The 25,127-nt window shown below is 40.2% G+C and overlaps 1 protein-coding gene across 1 annotated transcript in view; it reads right to left on the reverse strand.

Moving 5' to 3' along the window:
* ATP9A (ATPase, class II, type 9A) overlaps window positions 1-23,325 on the reverse strand; it is a gene marked incomplete at its 5' end in the record, with an annotated part of 49,301 nt that extends 25,976 nt beyond the window's left edge. The window contains 12 exons of the mRNA XM_009582054.1: window positions 2,229-2,341; window positions 3,117-3,259; window positions 4,040-4,200; window positions 4,803-4,879; window positions 8,040-8,115; window positions 9,562-9,642; window positions 10,882-10,976; window positions 11,553-11,604; window positions 12,211-12,269; window positions 19,147-19,255; window positions 22,739-22,852; window positions 23,181-23,325. Coding sequence (XP_009580349.1) covers window positions 2,229-2,341; window positions 3,117-3,259; window positions 4,040-4,200; window positions 4,803-4,879; window positions 8,040-8,115; window positions 9,562-9,642; window positions 10,882-10,976; window positions 11,553-11,604; window positions 12,211-12,269; window positions 19,147-19,255; window positions 22,739-22,852; window positions 23,181-23,325 — 1,225 coding nt within the window. The remainder of the gene's footprint in view (window positions 1-2,228; window positions 2,342-3,116; window positions 3,260-4,039; window positions 4,201-4,802; window positions 4,880-8,039; window positions 8,116-9,561; window positions 9,643-10,881; window positions 10,977-11,552; window positions 11,605-12,210; window positions 12,270-19,146; window positions 19,256-22,738; window positions 22,853-23,180) is intronic.
* Window positions 23,326-25,127: the final 1,802 nt, after the last annotated feature.

Genomic DNA, 25,127 nt, shown 5'->3' on the forward strand with positions numbered 1-25,127 from the left:
TTCCTGCTCTGTTAACCTTTAGTGTCAAGAGGACAAAAGTTTCACTTCCAGGTCAAAGGCCACAACATGGTAAAAATAAGAGCAAAGAATAAGAACTACAGTTCAAAATGAATCATTGCCAGCAAATGCTTCTCATTATAAGGAATCTCACTTGGTAATGATAAACGTTTTATGAGACGTATCCTTTACCAGTGTAATTCCACATGCTATTTTCCACACTCTAGTGATTAGGACACATAAGATCTTCGAACTTAATACTGCTGCTCATCAGCACTGTTGCAACAGGCTTTAATCAAATCAAACAACAGCAAACCCTCAGCTGAGATGCATTTAGATTGACATATAGCACTAGTCAAATACTGAACTAGTCACAGTCACCAAAGGGTTCTTGACAAATATTGAATACTTTGGCAAATAATTAACCAGTAGTCAAGTTTTCTCTGGAGATTGTGTATAAAATGAGGGCTAATAGATCTGAAGTCTGTTTTTTTGGTTTTGGTTCATTGTTTTTTTTTTTAAAGTACAGTTCAGTCGTTTAAGGGTCTCAACACCAAGAGAAGAACCAGATGCTAAGAAGCTGTGAAAGCAGAAGAGGGAAGGGAAAAAAAAAAACCTGAGACACATGCCAGTGAAAAAGATAATTACTCAAAATACCAGGTATTTATCAACTATCATACGCTTAGTTAAAAGCACATTGTAGCCTGACAGTCTGCCTAGGGAAAAGCTATGCTACCAAACAGATCACTGAGGTCAAGGAAACCTGCTGTGCATCTTTACCACCATGAACAAAACCCCAAAATAAAAATCCTATTTACAGTAAGTACATAGTGCCTTTTTCCAGGCAAGAATGCTGGCTTCGTGTTTCACTTTGTGGGGGGTATAGAAAGTGCATTTCAGTCTAAAAATCTTTCAAGCAAAGCAAAAACAATGTGACATGAAAAACCCAGTTTACTGCATTGGGTGTGCATGCCCAAGGAAAAGCACAGGCACTTTGAAAACGACTTCTGTGGTTTCTGTAGGAATGAAGCAATTCCACAACTATTGAGAAATGAAAATGCTTGACATATGACACTGGAATAGGAACTCATCACTAACATCTGCAGATTGTGTCTGTGGAATCACATTTTGCAAAAGAAAAAATGTAATTGTCAGTAAATCACAAAAAACTTCTAGCTGCAGCTGAAAGAATGGTTATTAACAGAAAATGAAAAATAATGCTTCCATGATTACCTAATTAGTGACAATTCTTAAGTCTTTTATAAGTACCAGTGGCTGGAACATCAGCCACTGATAGCTGTTGGTTTTTTGGGGTTTTTTGTTTGTTTTTGTTTTTTTTTTTTTTAAAGGTAGTAATATTCTTAAGTAAAACCTCATCCCTTGTTTTAAGAAGAAAGTGCATGTATCTATATGAAGTTTCAATTGATAAGCATCTTGTCTGCTAAGGAATATAGTTTGCTGACCCAGACAAGTCACATGGCATTACCTGGTTATCATACAAAACTGAAATAAAAGTCCAAGAATAGAGATGAATGCTTTTTAGATGCTGGCTCACCCAGTGATACTGAAAGAGGAATGCAAGGGAGAGACTTCACAAAACAGTATTTTCCTGTTCTATACTTCACATGTTAAGTTTGCTGCCTTCTTTAGCTGTAGATATTTCTCAAAGCAGATGTCAGTTATGCACCATATAAAATCATTGGTGCATTAGTGAAAGTATCCCACTTTTACCATTTTCTTTTTTAGCCATCAGGCCCAAAACAGCGATACTGGCACACTGTTCTCTGTGTACTAAGTACCTATGGTTCCCCTTCCTTTATTATTGCCCCAGTACACAGCATTTCAAACAGCAACTTAATCCATTAAATATTACCCAGAGCCAATTTTTCAATGAAGAAAATGCCGTGGTTGCTATAAGTGGTGAATATCTAAATAAAAGTATGCTATTTTACAATCAGACCTTGTTAGCAAGACACAGGCACATACACTCACATACACTTACAGATCCATACACGTGCTGTGGCAGTTAAAGACTGGTGGATGTGAAACAATCTATGAATGTAATAAACAATCAGGATAATATTTATGTATTAAGCATCCAATGACCTTCAAACTTTTCCAAAAAAGTAATAGTTAATAGGCAGATCCCTGCCATATTGATTTACCATTAGCCCAGTGATCCAGAAAACTGTTTTGTGAACAAAGAGTTAAGTAATGCAATTTATTTCTACCTGCGTGTATATACTGAATATGTGGCTCTGCACTTCATCCATGGAGTCCAGGCCGTAAGCTACCGTTCCCAGGTGAAGTCGCTTGAAGACCATCTCGTTCTGCGTAAGAGTTCCTGTAACAGAAGCAGCATTGGACATGGAGTGGGAACCAACAGGTCTATTCCCCAGCACACATTCCAATCCTTGCTGTACACCAAATTCAAGAGAAACTGGGACAGAAGCTGAATCAGTCACTGCACCAGGCTCTCAGCACAGGCTGAGGCCAGCAAAAAAGACAATATTAACAAACCCGAGGGCTAATTCTCCTGGGAAGTAGAGGTACACATCACTGTGCCAGTAAATAAGAATGAGATTTACCCCAAAGTCAATGCCAAGAGCTGCAGGCATAACTCTGGTCCTGCTGGAACCAAAGAAAACTTCTGGAAACAACTTCAATGGGACCAGGATTTTATGTCAGACCAACCTTTTCACTACAGCTTAGGTCTTCTGAATTCAAGCTCAACTTTAAAAGTGTAAGGACAACAGCAGACAGACTTATGGTACGTTTCTGCCTACATGTGTAAGCGATCTTCATCTGGCTTTGAAAACTAACTAAGAAGTTGCTTTTCATTTTATTTTTACCCTCAGCTTTCGGTTTAATAGCATACTTTACGTGTTCTTTGAAGTAGCATAATATTCCTGTCCTATCTTACTTATAGTGTGTACAGAACAAAAAAATGCAAAATTTTTTTTCAAAAACCGATTAAATCATATTGTCAAAGTGACAGGAAATGCATACTTCTTCTAGTCCAAAGAAATCTTACATTATACTCTCTGGCTGGCCAAAAATGTAACAAAATCCAAACAACAACATACCATGACTCAAAACTGTATTTTCTACACAGATACCTGTTTTGTCTGTAAGCAAATAGGATATCCTCCCCAGCTGCTCAGGAATAGTGCTGGACCGAACCACAGTCCCAGGGATTTTAGAATCTCTGCGGATCACCCAGCTGTAGACAATTTTCCCCATGTCCAGATTCACACGTAAACTATGCAGGAGGAAGGGGAAAGAGAAAATGTATCTCCAGTTAAACTTTGGAAAAAATCATTGTGAACTGCCACAATGCAATGAAAGGACACGTCTTCCACGCTGAATTTGCGCTGCCAAAGAGGGTGTTTTGGGAGAAGTATATTCAGAGTCAGTGGTCAGGTGGCAAATGAGGAGAAGGACTGTGCGTTGCTGCACAGTCTGTAATTCTGGTACTGTAATTCAAAGATAGATGATAAAATTACGTTGAGAAGAACAGATATAATTTGAGGAGAAGATGGACACAGACAAGTAAGGACAGCGTGATTGATACACAGCAGGTTAAAAATGGAACTGAAATTAATCCCAGACCTACACTGAAAGTAACAATCTACTTATTAATATAGTGCAATTAAATATTAAAGTTTCAGTCCCCTCTAAAAGGCAATTGGGTCCTATTACACTACATGCTGTATAAATATCTCTCCTTTTCCATTTTTTGCTCTGCTCTTATCAAAGTAACTAGGCAGCCCGAACACTGAGAGAAGTGGCCTTAAATGACTAATCATAAATAACTAACAGCCTGAGTTAGAGTCAGTGAACGGGTGAATATGCTAAACAAATTCAGTAGAAACAACAAAGCAATTCTTACATTTGATCAGTAATTTGATTTCTATTTCTAGATTTGCTTACTTGTCAAATGAGGAATAGGTAAGAGTTTACATGCTTGCTCATATTAGAAGTATGGAGGAGGATGCAAAGGAAACAGTATTTTGCTGGGAAGAATTAGCAATCGCCTTACCTAATGGGAATGATGTTTGAGAACAGAAGAAGAAATCTTATGATCTGAAGATACCAACGGCCAGCAAAGTGCTGAAGGGCCACCATGACAAGTGAGACCACCACAAGAGCCCCAAACAGGATCTTGGTAAGACAGTTCACTTCCAAATCAAAAAGACCAATCTAAAGAAATAAAATAAAGACATTTCAAACACACAAGAGAAGACATTAGCTCAACGTAATATTCACAAAGGGAATAAACTGCCATACCCGAAGAGCCATTCTCCACTAGTCAACTTCTTCTCTTTTAAAACACTACAAACATATTTAAATTTATAAGCAATATTGTTGCCAGCTTACTAAATAAGACTTCCACCCTTTGGAAGCTAAGCAATGCATGAAGAGGTTTGAGAGGACTCATGCTGCCAAAAGCTGCAGACTATATAAACATCCCTGCACCTTGTCTTAGCTTTGCTGTAATAGAAGAATGCAGCAAAAGAAGCTTTCCTATTCCAACTGGGACCACCTCATTATTACCATATAAAACAGTGACTTCACCAATCTTAAAAAAGTGACAAGACACAGGTATAATAGGATCAAAAAAATAAGGAGAAACAGGTTCTGCTATGGTAGCTATCTTAAATCATAGGCTGGAAGATATGAATCATTATTGCTATGGGGTTGTCCCTATAGTGTGTATGTATAGCATTTGGAAGGATTTTCTTTAAAAAAATGATAAACTTCTGTCCCTTTTTATTTATTATAAGGCTGTTTCCTTACCATACCTTACTTCTTGGGTTTGAAGTATTCATCACACTGCGCAGTTCCCTTCCAGTGTAGAGGACAACTCCCACAACAGTACCTAAACAAAACAGAGAATGCATCAGCCAAAAAAAAAACAACCTCTGTTTGTTTTCTCTATAAAAATACTTGCTGGTTCCAAAGGCTTGACAGTTGGAAAGGATTTTTAACAGGTTAATTTCAGAAGCAATAGCAACTGGAAATTAAAAAAAGCTGGTACCTGAAATATAAAACCTACGAAAACACAGACTTTGAACAGAAGACATCCTACAAAAAGTCAGTAAGTCTTCAACCACACTGCCCATATGGTTGGACTTGATGCAGCATCACAGACTGCATCAACTAATGTGCATGGAAAAAGAAGTCACCTGCTTTGCTCTCTCGACTTTCCCTGACCCCCTTTTGATGTCAGTTGTCTCTCCCCACTATAAATAAAAGCTGCTAAGGATGGAGCATTTCTTGGTTTTCCTTCCACCACTTTGAAGCCCACTTAGGTGTGGGTAAGTTTGCCTTACACCAGATAGTGGTCCTTCACTGTGTGTCAAAATTAAATCAGTGTTCTGGGCTACGGTTCTTCTTTATTGGTGAAGGTTGCCACAATCAGAATAAATCAATGAATTCCAACAGCTTTCAAAGACAGAATTACCTTATTTTAAAATCTACAATTTACTTTAAGTATTTGTCTAATTGCTGTTCCCACTGAAAGGTGAATCATACCAACTGCTATCTTACTGTAACAGATGGAGTTGCTGGGAGCCTATCAGTATTTTAATGCTATGTCCCACAGTTGCTAAAGAGCTGACAGCAACAAAGTTCTCCCTTTTAGTCTCACAGAAACATAATACAGTTTAGCACCATAAATTACTGGGTTTCTACAGATTTCTTGTAAAGACTTTGCAAAAAGCCATACAGAAAAAGCTATCTACCATCAAGAATTTAAAAGCTGCTATTGCCGAAGTCTAATTTTTACTAGAAAATTTTAAGGGTCTGTAAAAACGGAGAAAAACAACACTGGAAAAAAAAGCACTGCTTTTTTTGGCAAATACATTGCCATTTTATACTCTGCTATTCCCCTGCTCCCATTAATGATCAAAGTTTTAACAAGCTGCAAGTGAATTATTTTTAAATAAGACTGATTCAAATGCAGTGGTTTCTAAAAATATGCTGGGAAACGTTCCTTTAAAAAAAAAAAACCAAAACCCAACAACAAATCACTGGAGCCAGATGGCAGGTGGAGGTAAGATCATCACAACTCAAATCAGCAGATGGCACAGCTACTCCAAATCAACTGCTAACAGTCAGAGTCAGACCCATTCCTACTACAGCAGATGGAGAAAGCCACATAGCTCTGCTTTGTCTTACAAGCAAAGGCTGCCCCAGTGAGATGGCGTCACCACAACCTGACAGCTTTCACTTACAGAAGAAGAAAAATAATATCCACATTTTTTCCTAACAGAAATAACCCACAACATGCTATTTATTTTTACCATTGGAGAAACAAAACTGAGTATTATATTGATCAAGTCAGTCAAAATGAGAGGAAAAACCTGCCAGGACTAGAAAACAGCTTGAAGGCACAGTGGTATCTATAAAAAGAGTGCTTCTAGTTGTTTTATGGCCATTCAAAACAGACTCAACTGCATAAACCATTTGAAATTATGAACATATTTGCAAATGTTATTCCTATTAACTGAACTCACAAAGATGTCTATCTACAAATAACTTATTCAGAAAGAAGGATTAGATTCAAACAGTAAGTTCATTTGGGCAGAGAGGAGATCGTTGCATGCCTTGATACAGACACCAAGACCACCCGGGACTTCTGAACAGCACTGAAGTAGAAACCAGGTGGAGCAGAGTGTGCGCTGTGCCCTCCTTTGGGGAAAAATGTCTGCACCCACATGTACACTACATGCAGCTGAGTGTACAGCAGCAGAAGAGCTTTTACCCTCAGCTGGCTGTGAGCGTGCTGAGGGCAGGAGAGCATTCCCCTCCGCCTTCAGTACGACTATTCACTGCAAACCGCCCCCCCAGTGTTAGGCTTAGCCACGGCAGTGTGAGATCTGCAATGGTTCAAGAGCTGGTACAAATTAAAGCTTTGATACAAGAGGCAAGAAAGCCCCCCGGGAAAGGGGAGGCTGCAGGGAGAGGAGCCATATAGGACAGAATCACAAGAAAAATGGCTTTCCATTTCTCCATCTATTTTGTTCAAAAGCAGGATGAGCTGAGACTCATGCATTAAGCAGCCTGATGGGTATTTGAAGCTGCCAGGCTGACTACATGTGTCTACACTCAGAGGTGAGGAAGGTAGGTTACCTACTGCATGGCAATTACTAATCTATAAATGTAATTTACTTGATTAAATTTTATTTGGACCTTGATTAAATTGTATTTGGACAACTTTTGTTTTTTACAATCCTTTGGTCACAGCCCTGTGACAACACTGTAATACATTTCAAAGAAGAGTCAGAGCAGGATTAGATAGAAACATACAGGAACAAAATTTATTCACTGTTTTCTGGTTTTAAAAGAGCAAATCAAAATCTTTTCAGTGCTTCAAAAAAAATCTTTTCAAGTTCACATTTCTTCTACTATTATTAATTCCATGTACACCTTGGTACTGCACTGCCAAGTGTCTCCATTCAACAACTTTAATTCCAGAACTGTACTACAGAATTTCACTCTCCTCCAGCTATCGCCCTGCAAACTTTGCAAGTGTGCTGGACAGGAGAGAAACAAGGCTTTTACTTTGACAAGCCTCTACAAAAGGGCATTGATTAATCTCAGGCCCTGGGAGCTTATCGTATATATAAGCCAAAATCTGTCAAAGAATTTATTTTTTTCCTTTTTAAAAGTATATAAGACGAACTCAATGGAAGCACTTACCTGGAAATCTTTCATCTTAGCTTCTGTTACCAGAATCTATTTGACACCATTTCTGTTACAGATTAGGATGTCAATGTGGAGAGCAATTAAGTGCTATTCTGGTCCTAGATGCTAAAGAAGTGCCCAAAGGCCACTCCAATTCTTTCTCATCTAGGAATGTCCAAGAGGCAATTAGATGTCAGCTCAGCTCCCCAGAGGTGTTAGGACAAGTGGGAAACCTCATTCCAACTGCTAATTTCTCCAACTGACAGAGATTATTATTCCATTACAAAAAGACCTTTAAAAATTGTTAACATATTCCCTTAAAAAAAAATTTACACGTGCCTCCATCTTACCCGATGCAATCACTGTGCTGGCCCATAGGGTGTTTTCTATGCTTAAACTTTCATTTACTGGAGGGTCACTGTCCTCCTACAACAGAATAAAAAGAAAAATAAACAAACTTGTCATTAATGCAAAAGACCAGTGGGTGACAAGAGTCACATAGACGTGTTTGGAGAGGGATGCTGGGAGAGTTGGTAGAGGGCTTCTTGATAGGATGAAGGATTTTCATAAACCCAGGTAAATCTCTGGTTGGGTTAAAAACATGAACACTTTGTTTCAGTGGAACAGAAGGCAGGGGGACGGGAATCTATTAAGATACCTCTGCCTGCTGAAGGCCCCTAGGAATCATAAATGAGAAAGGGATTTGTCAGCAGCTCTCCAGGGACTACAGGAAAATGTTCCCTCACTTGGCTCATGCAGATTAATAGCATTTCTCCTGCTACTGTAAGGTCTCACTGAGAACCTGTTTGGACTGCTCAGTGATGCCTGGAAAGTTGTCTGATACACACCAGACAACAGTTACAAGAAAGTGTGATTCCTCTTAGGCACCAAAAGATTAATTCTACACAATTGTACCTCTGGATGAGAAAGTAAATTAATGTTTGTGTAGGTTTTATATAGGAACTGCCTCCCCAAGCCACTCAAACTCCTCTTCCATGCCAGCACTATTAAACCAGATCAAACCATGCCCCATAAAAGGGTAAAGCCTACAATTTTGAAGTAGAACAAGTAGAAGCTTCTAAAAAGCTGTAACTATCTCCTATTTGTTACAAACCCATTCGTCCTCTGAAAGTTACCCAAAGGTATTAGATGAATCTTTCAAAATGTTCATAATCCCACTGAGAGGAAAAAAACCCAACCTTTTGCCCCAAGTAAGCAATGCATCTTCCCAATAAGTCAAAAGATACTTATTTTTTAATGGTGATATTTCACAGTGGCTCCGAGCTGCTGCCCTCTGAAACAGGGGGCAGACATAACTGAGTTCACATAGGTTGCATGCAATTGAAGGCAAAAAACCAACTGACTCGGAATTAAGACTGCTATTGCCTGATCTAGCTAAAATCCCCTATCTTTTCACAATTAAAGGATTTTAATCCTACAGAGTCCATGGTGGTCCAGATTTCTTTCTGAACAGGCACCATGAATACGTAACTACCAATCTCCATCCAAATGTTCAGGTCTAATACCTTCAGAGTAAGGTTCTTAATCCCAAACAGCCTATGACATTGTCTCCAAGTCAAAGCTTCAATAACCATATTGTCGTTTCAGATTTATTTCATGGATTTTATAAAGAAAGAAAAAGAAGAAGAAGAAGAAGAAAGAAAAAGAAGAAGGAAAAAGAAGAAGAAGAAGAAGAAAGAAAAAGAAGAAGGAAAAAGAAGAAGAAGAAGAAGAAAGAAAAAGAAGAGACAAGGAATGGCAAGAGAGACTTCACTGTTTCTCCTGAAAAACTCTGGCATCCTGGTAGCATTCAGCAGGTTTGCACAGCAAACACTACATATACGACTTCAAGCATATGTCAACAAGACTCACCCTTGTGAAGGTCCCCACGAAATTATGTATATCAATATTGGGTTCTTCTGCATATACATAGGATCGGATTTGCAGTAGGTCCTATAAAACAGACATGTTTTGGCAGACAATTAGACAACAACATTTTAATAATGTACAAATGTTTCTACCAAAATACTTTGAGCAAGAGTTACTTATCAAGTTAAGATAATTACTAAATTATATTACTTACTGGAGTCCAACTGTCTAAGAGAAAATACAATTGTACCAGCTTCACTGAACAGTATTTCTTGAACTGATACCTGAGAGACTCCTGGGAGTTACTTAGATGTCGGTGCCCCATGAAAGAAATTTCAGCCTGAATAACCAAGACAGCCTAAGACATTTATTACTTAGTAGCAAAGAAGGTTTGGACTAGTCTTCCAAGGCAACCAAGGAACACCCTATCACTCAGTATTTAGTTTAAGATGCTAGTGTCACTAGGAACAGTTCTGTGGTGACAAGAAGATACGCCAATTCCACACAGTGTTTTCACTGCTGACTCCTACACATGCATAAACTATTCACTCCATGGAGAAAATGCCTTGCTTCAAAGCCTTTGTATAAAATAAACTTATTGCACTTTTTACAGATAGAACATCAATAAAACAGGTACTTAGATTCCACCCCCTTCCCCCACCCTTTTTTTTAAAAAAAAAAAAAACAAACCACACGAACTACTTTAGCTAGAGATTTTGGGAAACAGCATGTTTGATGGAAGTTATATGCTTATTTCAGATCATACAGTGGAGCTTCCATGGTGACACTCCTCCTTTCATAAAGGCAAGCAATGAAAACTTAACTGCCTCTGAAGCCATTTCATGAAAATGCATGAATTGTGCCTCTGAACATACTGCAGTGCAAGAAATGAAAGGGAGCATTTGAGAAGTACCACGACAAGGGTACCTATCCTTCAACAAGACCTATCCTGCAGTAAGTTACTGCAATGGTCTCTGGAGAGGAAAAAGAAAATAGGAACATCCTACCATTAGCCACCTCCTGCTGCAAGGTCATTCTCTAGCTGCCAACCCCAGTGCCTATCTGCACAGCTTTGCAGTGACAGCCATGCGGCACCTTGCTTCACCTTACCTGAAATCTTGCCTGGAGCTTGGGAAGAGCCAGCTTACCCTTATATTCTTTGTTCCAATGCTAATCTGTAACATGCACTGAGCCCTGTGCAGCACAATGCTGCATTAACCTGTTTCTCAAAACAGCCCATTAACTGAAGCACCTGAATGTTTTTCAGGTAAAACAGATAACACGTGTTTACCAAGTAGAATATTTTGTACGAAGGCAGCTTACAGAAGCAGTTGGCAGTCTCTGAGTGCAGGTAACAGGCAGCCGCAATTTCCAGTCTGTCTCACCATCCAGCTGGTCGGTGCGAAGGAAGCAAGACCCTGTGGATTTTCAACACCAGTCATTGCTCTTTCCAGATCTGTCTTAGCTACACCCATAGCTCATGAAATGAGCTATATATCTAGGACACACTTCTTTCTTTGGAAACAGTATCTGATTTCAAGTAACATTTGTTAATAACGTAAGAACGATATTATTGCATCACACATTCATTTCCTTCTACTAGTCCAGAATACAGTGAGACTCTGCACTGTATCTTTAAGACATTTGAAACGTTGTCATTAGTCTTTATGTTTTTTAATGCTTCTGATCAAACATTTCCTTATCCCACACTTAACAAAACAAACCTGAACGGCAAGTAAAATGATTTACATCTATAACGCAAACCATTGTGCAACCTGATTCATTTACCCTGGCTTCAACTACCTACATTCTTTGATTAGCAAACAAAAACAGAGTATAACATCCTGAGAAGTGGTGGTCCATAAAAGCATTTGAATTCTCTGTCTCTAAAATTTTACTATTATCTATTTCTTTCACATTTCTAAAAGATAATTTTCTCTAAACAACCAGTGAAAGGTTAATGGCTATTTTGACAATTGGTTCCAGATGTTTACCATTCTTCTCCGACGTCCTCAGGAAGATCATGTCAGCAGGGACCCGCTGGTTCTGTTAGGAGAAGAAAGGCCATTATTGTGCATACACCCCTGCACGCGTGTGCAACCGCCTTCCACAGCCCCACCGTGACAAGCAAAGCGGGTATGGAGGAGAAAGAGGATTTCTTTGTCAAACTGAAGCTTGGTATTCATTTTGCTTTGCATCCTAAACTCGCTTCCCTGCAGAATTCCAAGTGCAGAATAATAACTGGTGCCAGCTCCCACTGACTGGACCGACCAACAGCTAGGTTTACAAAAGAGCTAGTGAGTAACTCTAGAAGTATGAAGAAATTTTAAACTAATGCTGGTTTCCTTTCAAGAAATCCCATGCTAGAAGAAAGCATGTATCTGGAGTCTATAGCTACCATTTTTCTTTTTTTTTGTACGGAATATTTTCAGACTAATAGTTTTAGAGGACATAGCTGCTTGTACAGAGTATGTGAAAAAGGAGGCGGGGGGAGAGGGAGAAACTGTGAAAAATGATTAAATATTATAACTAGTGTTCAACACTTGATATTCTGAGCCTATCGTAAAACAAAATGTGACTTCAAAATATCTCATTTTCTATGGTCTTGCAAAAAAAGTACTTTACAAAGAAAAGATACACATAAAGGCTAACCTTTTCAACAATGATGAGGTCACCCACTTGTATATTAGAGCTCTTCACCTTCACAGTCCCTGCAAAGGAAAGATATCAGTGCATTAGAGCAGCAGCAGGAGATGGTCTGTGGGTGCTGTGCAATGCTCCTTACCTCCCTTCCTTCCAGTTCACTATTCTGGAGAAAATGGGTAACATTCCTATCACAAGAACTAGGCAATGCTGCCCTGTAAAGAATTACCAAGCCCAATGCTCCCACTGGGTAAAGCAGTAGGTTTCAATCTGCGAAAAGGGCTGAAAGCTTTTTGTCTAACAGCTCCAGACCTCAGCCCTGGACGCAGAAACCCCCCTGGTCACTCTCTAGTGACAACTCTAAAAGAAGCCCTTAAACTTTTTTTCATACCGCTTAACCCAGGAATTTGAAAATACTTTTGGCGTCAGACAGACAACAGAGCAAGAACAGAAAAATTACAATAGGGAACCATCAACTTCTGACCCCTCTTTCCCAGGTGGTTAAAATTTAAAGCTCAACTCTCAAGCCAGGACCTGGGAGCCATAAGTGAAATGGGCCCATCTTAAAAACCAGGCTCATTTCCTTCCATGCCGCAGCTCTTGTATCTGGCTCAGCTCTACCACCTCTCCTTTGCCTCTCGGTGGACGCAGCCTGAACAAGCCCTGCAGAGCACAGGTCCTACAGAAAACGCGTAAATATTTATTTCTTTGCAGCTGTCAAACATTTCCCAGTTGCTTTAAAACAGGGGATTAATTTAACAATTGGCTAGTAATTTCAAATCATTAGCCAGCTCTAGATTTGGCTTCTCAGACTAACTAGTGATTTATAATCAGTTAATTTGAACCCTGCCTCTATGTGTCTGTCTGTTATATTTCAACAAAAGCCTCTTTAATCTGCTGTGATTTGAGTGGAAGTGGGGGAGGCACGTGGAGCTCACCCCGGCACGGACAACACTCCTACTGTACCTCGAAATTCATGGGCTAACTGGCCAGATAGCAGCTCAGGAGGAAAGGAGAAGGGGGAAGGGAGGGGGAATAGAAATTAGCACAAAGCACAAAGGTCACTAGGATTTTCCTACTGGCAGTCCCTTCATTAGCATCCTTCTCAGGATATGCTTCAGTGTTTCTGCTCCAAATTAACAATGAAAGCCATTCTGGGCTCCCGGCAGCCTGCTGCTTTGGTGACACACTGTGTGCTTAACAACATGCTTCATCACTGCTGCTAATAAATGCAGACTTCCTTACATGCTGTAATTATTCCTACAAATTATAAGCAGTCATGGCCCATTTCACAAATATCTCGTAGGTCTTTCGCAGATTCTGGGTTTTGTCTTGCAAGATCTGTAGTTTAAAAAAAGGGTAAACAAAACAAATGCTGGGCTAAAGACATCTCTGCCGGGGCAGGAAGCATACCGGGGATTAAGAGTCCATTACGTAGAAGCTTGAAAAGAAAAGCCGCACTCCAAGAGGATCCAAAAAAGCATCCCTGGCAGTCTTCTGTATGGGCTATACAAAGTTAGGTACTATGACACTAAAAGGGTCTGACAGATAACATCTCTTCCTCCCCTTTTAATACGGTTATTCACGAAACAACAAAAAGTGCTTTTGAATATTCTCCTGTGCAAAGGAGGAAAAAAAACCTGTGTGCTCTCCCCACACAGGCATAGCAATTCCTAAACCATTGTGCAAAAGAACTCTTGGAAGGAGAGGTGGATTTGTTTAGCCATATTTTAGGTATTTCTCTTAAAGACCACACGGATTTATTTATACTGACTGTCAGTATAGGAAGCACTACCTGCAGGGTTCAAGAATGGAAACTTATTTTTGTAGCACTTTCCTTAACGATGTAAATTCACACTGGAAAAGAAAAATTAACGCCTGGACAAAGCTACATCGTGATGATTTCCTACCATTATGCACATAAAAAGCTTTTTGAATCATTATTCTGAGAATAGTATCATCTGCTTTAAAATTTTTCCAATACGAGAAAAATCAAAGCAGTTGGAGCAGATTTGTTTTGTTCAATAACCCTCCCACCTCAGCTGTTTTAAGAAAGAGAGGACCTTTCTAACCAATACATGTTTTTATAACTCCTGTATAAATGAGATGCCCTTTTTAGGTAGCAAAGCTAATTCTGCTTTTCCAGCCATACTCATGGCCTCTCATGGATGACATCTCTGCAGTATGTACCATATGTCCTGCTAAGAAGGCGCGGGACCAGATGTTTCCTTTGACTCAGGACTCCCATAAAGTAACTTACTTGAATTAGTTTTATTTTGATCTTGGGAATTCTGTAATTCCTTTTTCTTTCTGTGGGGAAACTACCTCCTAAACATTAGATGTTTTCTCACGCGTGTTTAAGAAACTAGCTAATAACACAACTGCTTCATTTCCCAGTATTGCTCTGCTACTAAAGTATTTTTGTAATAATAAATTACTGCTTTTATAAATGCATCTATAAGTGCTTACTCTAAATACACATAGCTTTATTTAGCATTTACAATGCTTCCAGTTTGTATTTTCAGAAGTTAATCAGAATACAAATCAGTGATTAACACAACTTAAAAAAGCAACTAGTCTTGATGTCTTCTTTTTTAAAAAAAGAATAAATTCTTAATATTTGATTGATAGTTGTTTCATTCTTTGCTGTATCCTGATTCATATATTTTTTTAAAAGACAAAAAAATAAACACAATAAAATGCAAAACAGTTTGTTCCAACTTCAGCTATGGCCTTTGCAATTATCTCCAAATCTGCAGTGTGATGGTGGTACCATAAAGCAGATTATTTAAAGTATTAAATATATTAGCCAGAAGAGATGCCTTTTTCTACCATGCGAGCACTTAAGTCAAGATTTCACAAAAGAACTGCAGAGCTTCACTAAGGTACAGATCAAAACACTGAATTCGGCATTAAAGATGAAGCCAGAGGTTTATTAAAAACAAGTCAAATGCATCTGAAAAAAAGGGTTGTTTGGATGTGCTACACCAAACTTTTGGCTTTTGCAGCCTTATGCTGTATAAACTGTGGAGCAGGACTCAGAGGGTTTGGGAAAATATTGTTTTTATATGGCTGGTAAATGCCAATGATCTGTATCTTAAGTAGCACCCCGCAGTAGGAGGTCTCTTCCCATTTCTTTCTGTGGAGTTTCTCTCTATTATGCAGTGTTACCCGGGGAGGGGGGTTGTGAGAGAAGAAAAACAAACCAAGAATTTGCAAGCACAGTTCTAGCTTTCTATCAAGCAGAAAGTCAGCACACAGACTTCTGAACACAAGGCAGTTTGTAGGTTTATGAATGGGGGATTGAAATTTGATTATTTTTTATTACAATCCAAACAACTGTCCTTTAAATGGAGAGCTTTCTATTAAAAAAAATGCTTTCCAGAGGTCCAGTTTCATCATTTTGGAACATGGATCGTATCAGTAGATCAGGGTGGAGTTTTTTTTATGTTATGTAAAATAAAGGAAAATACAGAAAATACACTACTGTCTACTCTGCCTCACGCTGCCCTCCGAAAAGATTAGTCCCTGGAATTCAGCAACCTTATTCAAAATAAAATGTGATCCAAAGAGGATTCTCCCTTTTTCTCTACAAAGCAAGCAGCTTAGTGAATCTTAAAAAGCTTAACAAGAAGAGTGCACGAAAAGTTTCACATACAGGAGCAAAGCTGCAAATCTAAAATAACCCCCCAGGGGTGGGGGACCAGGCTGGCGGGTGTGCTGGAGCTGGAGAGCTCCTGGCCGGCAACAGGAGCTGTGCCCGGCCACGCTGCAGCCGCGGCTCTGCACAGGGCGCAAGGAACCGCACACAAAGAGGACAAGAGGATCCCAATTCGGGAAAGCACTTAAATCTGTGCTTACTTCTATCCCTATTCAAAACTGCATATAAGCATCTGCTTAAGTCTCCCTGATTTCATTCAGACCTAACTATGTATTTACATCCGTGGGGTTGCACTGGGAGGCCAATGTTGGAGATGGGAAAAACTATTCTTCAGCCACCCTAACTGCAGCTTAGTGCAAATACTCAGGAGAAATAAAAATAGCTTGTAGAAAGCTACAGTGCTCCATTAGATCCGTTATAGCCAATCTTCAAGACAGCAGCGCTCGATGTCGAGCTTCACCTAATCCCCCTCCCCCAAAACACTGGCTTTAGAGATGAAACTACTGTGAAGTTTTAAAAAAATTATGTAGAAACATTTCAGAGGGCTTTTGTGCATCAGTACCCTTCTGCACTGCCCCTTTTCAGCACAGGGCTGTGCCAATATCCTGAAGCATGAACTGTGCTATTCAACAACAACAAAAAAATGAAACAGCCTGTAAACAGTCCAAGGCAAGTCCTACCTGGAGTTTTGTCAGCTACACTGAAAATTAATGGTTAAGATCAACTGTTCTCAACTTATTTTGATATTTGCTGCTTCTACTTCTGACCTGATGAAGGGCTTCCTTGAAAGCTTGCCTAGTTTTTCTAACTGTATTAATAGATACAACAAAACAAACCCAACACTCTTCCACCTCCCAGCCATGGTGGCCTCTCAAGGTACTTCCCTGCTCCTAGATGATTCTCAGAGGTGCTAACGTTTTAATCAGTGGAAAAGTAGATGTTCAGGTCTCCTGAAAAGTAGTACTTGAGCACTGAGATTCAGTGAGAGACAGAAAATTACTTTTCTCCCCAAACCACGAGACAATCATAAATAATTTTCTGTATTCTTCCTACTCTAAACCATACCGCTACAGAGTCTCATTCCTGTTTCTGCACCAAATTCATGTTAAATAAAGTGGCTTAAGATTTTCGGCTAGTGCCCAGCTGCCAATCCTCCTTGGTTTCTTTCACAAAATTAGAGAAGTTAAAGAACTGGGGGGAGGGAAATCATTCATGGGAAACGTAATAGCAATATGAAAAGAACTAAAGGAGAGGTCAGGCCCCGTATAGATCATTGAATAGAATCCAGAAGGCAACTCTTTTATATCTTTAAATAGATGTAGTACACCCCTCTTGGATGAGGCTTTTGTTGGTTGCCAAGCATTTTAAGTGTTGTAGTAAGAACACGTTATTAAAAGGGGATTTAATATTCAGAAACTCAAACTCCCTAGTTCAGAGTTGCCTCATAATTCCCGGCATGTGAAATATATGCAGCCTTAAGCAATTACATTTAAAAAGCAGCCTTATTCTTAAAAGCGCAAGTGTTGAAAGCAGCATATTTTTACTACACCTAGTTTACTGCATCTTAATTCAGGGGTATAAACTTTTATAGCAAAAAACCTGGAAATAAAAAAAAGAAGTTGCTTAAATTCAGTTCATTCCCTTTTTAAAAACAAAACCCTGGCCTCACCATCATTGTCATGGTACTAGGAGTAACTCTATAGTGAGGCAGCATTCGATTTTTCAAACGAGAATTTAAATGTCTTTGTTAGGTACGGCGCAGCTGTAAACAATGGCCAGAGCCAGGGATCAGACACAGCTAAGCTGCAGCCCGGGCTCACTTACAAATGAGGTCTCCAAACTCCTCACAGTTGGAGAAAGAGGCTAAAGAGGCTAAAGATGATGTATACAAAAAAATACAAGAGAAGATATTCCCAATATTGAGGAACTACATCAGTCGCTGCTAACACAAAAGAAATGATAACATAGTTAGCAAAGGACTTGCATGATGTAAGTCCCTGTCTGGTACAACCCAGAAAAAAATATGAAACTCAACTGGTAATGCATGTTCAATAAGTGAAGGAACATGTCAGTATGTCAAGCAAGTCACCTTTAATTTAATACATGCACTCAATAATTTAATACATGCACTCACAAGCTCCTTCAGTACACAGAGTACTTGTACTTAACAATGATTTGCAGTACCCGTGCTGAAGTGGTCCCTAGTCCCAGACACTAGAACACAGCCTACCTTCACCCTCATTAGTTGAATCTACCTCTGCATAACCATCTTCTAACAATTTCACAGACCTAGATTTAATTCTTCTAGTAAAGTGCTTTTGCAAATTATCTGCCTATGTAGATCCTCATCCCTTTTTTAAGCACACATTTGTTGTTTCCATTAAAGAATATGAATTGGTAGCTCACAGGAATCCTTCTTACATCTGTCCCTCTCACCTACAGGGTGAACAAGCAAAAAACACATGCAGGGGGAAAACAGATGCACCATTACCAAAATCGGAAGAAAAGCAAACAAAAAAACCCCAAACATCTACATCTACATCAAAAAACACATCTACTACAGCTCCATTCCCATTTTCTTCCTGCTATGCTGTTTGCTGTATTTGTCTGTCCCTCCCCTCATCCATGCAACATTATGGAGCACTTCTCTTGCGAAACAGCTTTGCAGGAAGGAAAACATTTCCCTTCTGGAAACATCCACCTCCACAACCTAGAGCAATTCAGATCCAGTTTCATTTTCTTTGGTGACTCCAGTCCACCAAGAAGGGAAAATAATTGGGAAAGAACTTTTGGCCTACACTGGAGTTAGGAGCAAGCAGGTTTTAAAAATACCACACCAGCTGCTTGGAAGTTCACCCCTGCCTGGTGTTGGCTGCAGTGAACTCCCAGCCCACCAAGCAGGCTCCTCCGCGTGTAAACGCACTGGCTGCCCGCCCCCCATGCCTCCAGTCGCCAAGATGATGCTCTGAAGCTATCTGAAGCAATCCACACACCCCCCTCTTGCATTAGCTGTGCATCTCCCTAGGAAACGCTCAGCAAAGCCCAGCATCCACCGCAGCCTGGCGAGGAGCCATCCACGAGAAGCCACCCGGACCCCTGAGGCCCCCGCAGCGGCAGGAGCAGCAGCGTGGCTGTGAAGCCACATGCCTGCGAGCCCATAACCCCCTCCCCATTCCTTGAACTCTGCTTCTCCAACTGTCAGCAGCGTTTGATTGAGTTGCAACTCCCGGCGCTGCCGCAGCCACGCCAGGATGCAGCGGGCGTGCTGGAGCCGCCGAGCCGACCTCTCGCTGTGAGCTTGCTGTAGATCTGCGAGTTCACTTCCTTGTCGCGCATGTAACATCTGATCTCCTCCGTGGCCTCTCGGATGACGGTAACAGCAAGCACAAATCCCTAAAAGGAGCATGGGGGGGAAACCAGAATGGATGAAAAGGTCAGGAAAAATCACATCTGCCTCTAATAAGAGCAATATTGATCAATACCAGCGCCAACAATCTGCATTTCCTTATTCTATTTTCTCTCACTAAATCATTATAGGGATATTATGTGTTGCTGTCCAGAACTCCCAACAGCAAACTGACAACAGACTTGTCGCTTAAAAAATTATGGTTGTGTTTCTTAGCTTTACCATGATGCTCTGCCAGTACCTCCCAAGCAAATCTTTGTAAAGTTTATCTGAACAGTGTAAATAACATATTTCATCTCACTTCACAGGTGAGTAACCAAGACTGAGAGGGGTTACACAAAAGTCCAAGGTAAGACAGAATCCCTCAAATCTCAGTATTCCCTCCACCACAGAGCCATCAAGGCAGCCCACCTAATCTGGGAGATTTCTTTATATAGAAATCTATACAGAAATTTATATGACCCCTTTTTTATATATACACAGATATCTATACTTACATAATGTGTGTGTATTCATTTGTATGTATACACACACTCAACCTACACAAATAAGCACTCTAAACATATTAATGTGAACTACTCATAGTATAATTACATATCTGTCTGATGAGGGTTTCAGTCCTACTCTTCTGTGGATATGAGTAGTCATTCCATTTCCTCTTGTAATGAGGAAAATGCCCACATCACATCCTTCACTTTATAAAAAAATGACTAAATTAATGCAAAACAATTCTTTATGAGGCTAGTACCACAAAGTCATTTTTTTGGTAGGCACCATTCAGCTCAGACTCACTAAACAGTTAAAACACTCCTCACCTGTTACAGAAGAAAAATGAACTTTTTACAACCTGTATTCTTGAAAATTGCAACCATGTACTAAGAAAGGGGCAGGGTGATGTTAGAAACCGAGGGTTACACGAAAGACACATGAAAATGTCTGTAAATACCCAAACAGAAGATTTTGCCAGTGGGTTGCAATTTTCAACTTTAAGTTACTTCATTTTTTGAAAGAACAGCTGTGCACACACCTCCAAAAACTGCGTGTATGAGGTGTTAAGCTAGGCACAAAGAACTTGTGAACCTGAACTCCACAGCCACCTCAGAAAAGTCTTGCTGTGAGCATTGCTCACACTACCCAAACACAGTAACAATTCAAATTCTCACATTTTTTTAAACAAAGAAACATGATGAAGAATGACCTAAGAGCTACTAAGACCGAAGGAGAGCGGTTTCTTTAATTATTAAAATACAGAGGTACACTTCACCTGCCAGCTCTCACAATCCTATAATAAAACTAAATAGTCCCTAATTCTAGTATATACATATGCATCTAAATGCACGGTCAAGATTAATTAATACCAGTCATGAAATGCAATGTAGTATGTTTCTGCAGTATTTAAAAATGCAGACACATGAAGAGACCCAAGGATGGGCATTTACTTTTTTAAAAAAATGCCTGTACTCAATCCTGTATTTACAAACATTGAAAGTAAGAAGCCATTAATACAATATTTTCAGAGAAGCGTTTCACCCCACAGTGTTCAGGACCATGACCATCTGTTTTGCACCACCGTGGAAGATCTCTCATTCCCATAACCAACAAATTAAGAAAAGAATGAACATTTCTCTTCTATTTACAAGTTGCATTTATGCGTTTAGCTAGAAATTCCTATATGCTTTCCAAAATAAAATAAAAAAGCATCAGTTATTTTCAACTTATGTTTCAGCTGTTTGAAGAGTCTTCAAATAATCGCCCCAAAATATTCCCACATGTGCCGACTCACTGTATCATCTCGTATGTCATTCCATCCCCAACACTCATATTAGCAGCCAGTAATGAACAAAGACCTTTCTTATCCTGCTTTCTGGCAGTTCATATGCCCAATTCTAATTGCTCACCTGGCACAGACAAGTCACAACTGCCTATACAAAACCCAGAAAGAGAGATCCTCTGTGTGCATGTACACTTTATTTATAGGACAGGATCTTATGAAACTAGTGTTAGATTCATACAGCAAATGCAATACAGCATACATCAAGAGAGAACTCAGCGAAAGCCAGGCTTTAATACAAACAGAATTTTAGCAGCAATGTCCCAAAGCTGCCCCTTCACTTCTTTCTGGCTTTTATTGGGGATTTCACTGTACTGAAAGTCTAAAAGGCAGGAAAAATTTCCTTTGCCCCTCCTCAGCTCCCTCAATAGAGCCACGGATTTTTACCACCACCATTTCTCAAATCAGTGCACAAGTAGTGTCTTAGAAAGAGCCCTGTGCTTTTTTAATCAGTTTTCAGTTGGTTTTGTGTCATTTCTTTAAAGTAAAAAGGATGTCTATCCTTTGAGATTTTCAAAACTCAGGTAGATGAGTTAAACCAACCTAAGTTTAAAGACAGCCCTGCTTTGAGCAGACAGTTGGACCAGACATCCTTCTGAACCAAAATTATTCTACAATACTACGAGCTGAAGTGCAGCAGAGAAGTTATTCACATAGAAAGACAAATAATAGTTTTACTGGGATAAAAGAAAAAAATATATAGGAACCTATATTTAAGCATTTAAGCAGTTGTAACTGGCTCATGCATTTTAGAGATTTAAGAAACCCATTCTATGCAACTATTCCTCTTTCTGTCCCTTCACAGCACTGGAGTTTCTGCTTCAAAACTGATTATTATTTATTTCCTTTGATCGCAGGTGAAACACATGACTATCAAAAGAAAAGGACAAATAGTTTACAGGAAGGAAAGAGTATCTGCACCCTGAGCAAGTGTGAATATGTCTATTTATTTTTATATGTGGGAGGTTTGTGGAGCGGTGTTTCTCAGTTTTTTCATTTGTTTTTTACAACGTGGTTAAACTATGAAGCAGCCTGTTGACCTATCACAAGGCTACAGGTCAAACTGTTTGGCAGGGGAGCATAATTTGCCATCATTGCGCATATGGCTGCTCATTAAGGTCACTTTTGAAAGGTGCTCTTCAGTCCTTCACTGCAGTTGCCAGGCTGGTCTGGGCTCCTGCAAGCACTGGCCCTTGTGTGATCACCCCGAGAGGGTGCAACACCCCATGCAGACCCTCCATGAGCACAGCCTACGTTCAGATGCAGGTGCGAACACCACACATTGCCAGGGAAATATATTTGCTCTGGTCTCCACCCGTTTTCTCATGTTACTCACGAAGTAAGTAACGAAGTGACGAAGGCCACTGCCCTTGCAGTCACCGCGGCCAGCGCGAGAGCTCTGTGCCTGTTACGATGAACAAGTTGGGGGCAAAGTCCTCTCACATCCCTGTCAAACTTCTACAAAATAAAGCTTAAGGCCAGAACGGGTATCTACACTACAACGTGTACAGAGCAGACCTGAAGAAGTAAGCTAACAAAATGATTTAAGGTGCAAACTTACATCCTAGAGAAAAGGCAGCACAAGGAATTTTGTCAAACACTGAAACTTTCTTGAATAAATAAACCTTAAATGACCTACCAGAGGAACCCAGTATGTGTAAAGTGCACCAAGCCTCATTTCGACAACAAATTGAGAGCAGGCCAAAAGCAAGAAATAAAGGTTGAAGAAGTATTTGAACTGGTTAAACAACACCTAAAAAAAAGAAAAAGAGAGGAGAGAGGAGATTAACGGAGTTCAGAAGTTACACATATTGAACTAACCACCAGAAACATTTTTGCATGATCCTCTAGTGTTTAAATGCTAACTTAGGGCAGTCTTAAAATAGTCCTGGACACTCAGGACAGATCTGTGTCTGGTTTGCTGCTGCCCTAAGACAGCCTTTGCAGGAGGCCCACCAAACACAACCCAAACATTAATTATTTCCTCCAGCTCCAGGTTCTGCACCTGTCTACTGCAAAGCCACCGAAACTGTGGAAAGCATTGGGGCAGGATGATGAAAAGCAACTTTCTTCACACTTACCCCAGGGAGAAATGTAAAAAAGTTGTATTTCTGATTGTTGATGACATTGCGAGGGTATCTCTGGTCTCTCTTCTCTGGATGGCCAAGCCAAACAGTACGAGGCCTTGGGTCTCTCCTCCCACAGCATCTTAAGCACTCACAACACCTATAGAAGGAACATTAATTAATTAATGAGTTAATTTTTAACACATTTCTATGACTCACACAAGCACCCCAGACCCTCTCCCTCAGCCAGGCAGAACATCACTTCTTCATCTGTCACTCACCACCTCTCATCTGTCAATTACCCACTGTATTACAAGCATCTTAAAACCCAGAGCTTGACGTTCTACCAAATACAGACACTCCACTTGCTAGAGTCACTGCAGACCTGCCTCACGGTCTGCCGAGCTATGAGCAAACATCTCGTATGGTGTTGGAGCTGTTACTAAAACATCACGCAACCACGTGTTCAAAGCTGGGCAGGCCTGCGGTAGTGCTAGAAATGTGCCTGCAGCAACGAGGGGTGGGGAGGCTCCTCGTTTTGCTTTCAAGAAAACGGTGCATGGAGAAGCATGGACCACGCTCATCACTACACTGAGCCAGTGCCTGCTGCCGGGAGAGCTTCCTCCTCCTGTGAACGGAAGGGCTTCAGGAAGCAAGGAGGTGTAGGGTACAGGCAGAAAGGTCCCCCTGCACTGATCCTGGATTGCAGGTTTTACACCAGAAAGTTCCCATGAAAAAAATAGTAACAGGTGATTTCTATTATTTCTTCTGTTTCCTTGTTGGTGTACAGAAAATCCCTCAAACAAAAGGGGGCTTTCGCATTTACAAACTGAACTTAAACAGGAATGCAGGTATCTAAAGTGATCTCACATGTCCTAAAGAAAAGAGGAGATGGAGACAGGCAGAGATTCTCCTCCTTCCCCGCAACCCATACTTCATAGAAATTTACACTTTTTTAACAGTAGGGTTTAATATTTGCATATTTGAATTTTTGCACTTTAAAACAGTCTTGCCAAGGAATAATAAATCTATAAACCTCTAAAAATGAAACCTGAAGAGGAATCTGAAAATAGATACTAAATGATTACTGATTTTATTTTTTACACAGTATTACAGTCATTAGCTCTGTTTATGTTAATGGCAAATTGTATGTTAACTACTAATGAATAATATACATTCTCATCGACTGCGAACACACACTGTAGATCCAGCTACACAGTCTCAGTTTATTACTTTAGCTGTAGTAATTCGTATTTTCAGCTCTTCAGGTGACAGTCCCACTGCAGCACCACCACAGAGGCTGCGAGTTTGGGCAGCCCAGACCAACGCCTGGACCCAGCACCACAAACCCGAGCTAATACAGTCACGTTTCAATTATCCAGCACAACAACTACTTTTTATGCCGTGCAATGCCAGTTTTCCAAAAATTGTTCAACTGAGGCTTATATTAAAGCCATTTATTTAACATCATTTCCAGCCTTTGCTAAAAGTTACATGGGAATTCAGTAAAGCCACATCAACTTCACTAAAGCTGATAGAGTTATTAAAGGATTCCCTCTTCTCTCCAGGGGAGATATTTGAAACCCAGGCTATGAGACGTGAGCGAAGCCAGCTCCCTGAGCACTTGTTCAAACCACCAGCACACCACGCCTCACCGAGGGTCCCCTCAGCAGCCCCGGCCCGGCAGGCGCCCCGACCTCTCCCCGCTGCTGTCGGGGAGCTCTAGACTCACCAGAGTCGATAAATAAATCCCAGCGATGGCACGTGGTGCCTATATTTGAAATTATCCAAGTTAAAATCACCTCCAGCACACCGTTGGGTGTCATACGTAACAAAACCGTATTTCCCGTTTTGGAAACCATTGCGCTGCCTACAAACTTCAGGCTAGACACTGCTTTTCTCAACTAAAAGACCCCGGGATGAGGTGACAGGAAACACTTATTCTCTAGAAAAACATGGAGG

Source organism: Fulmarus glacialis, unplaced genomic scaffold (assembly GCF_000690835.1).
Source record: "Fulmarus glacialis isolate BGI_N327 unplaced genomic scaffold, ASM69083v1 scaffold22787, whole genome shotgun sequence".
Lineage (NCBI taxonomy): Eukaryota > Metazoa > Chordata > Aves > Procellariiformes > Procellariidae > Fulmarus > Fulmarus glacialis.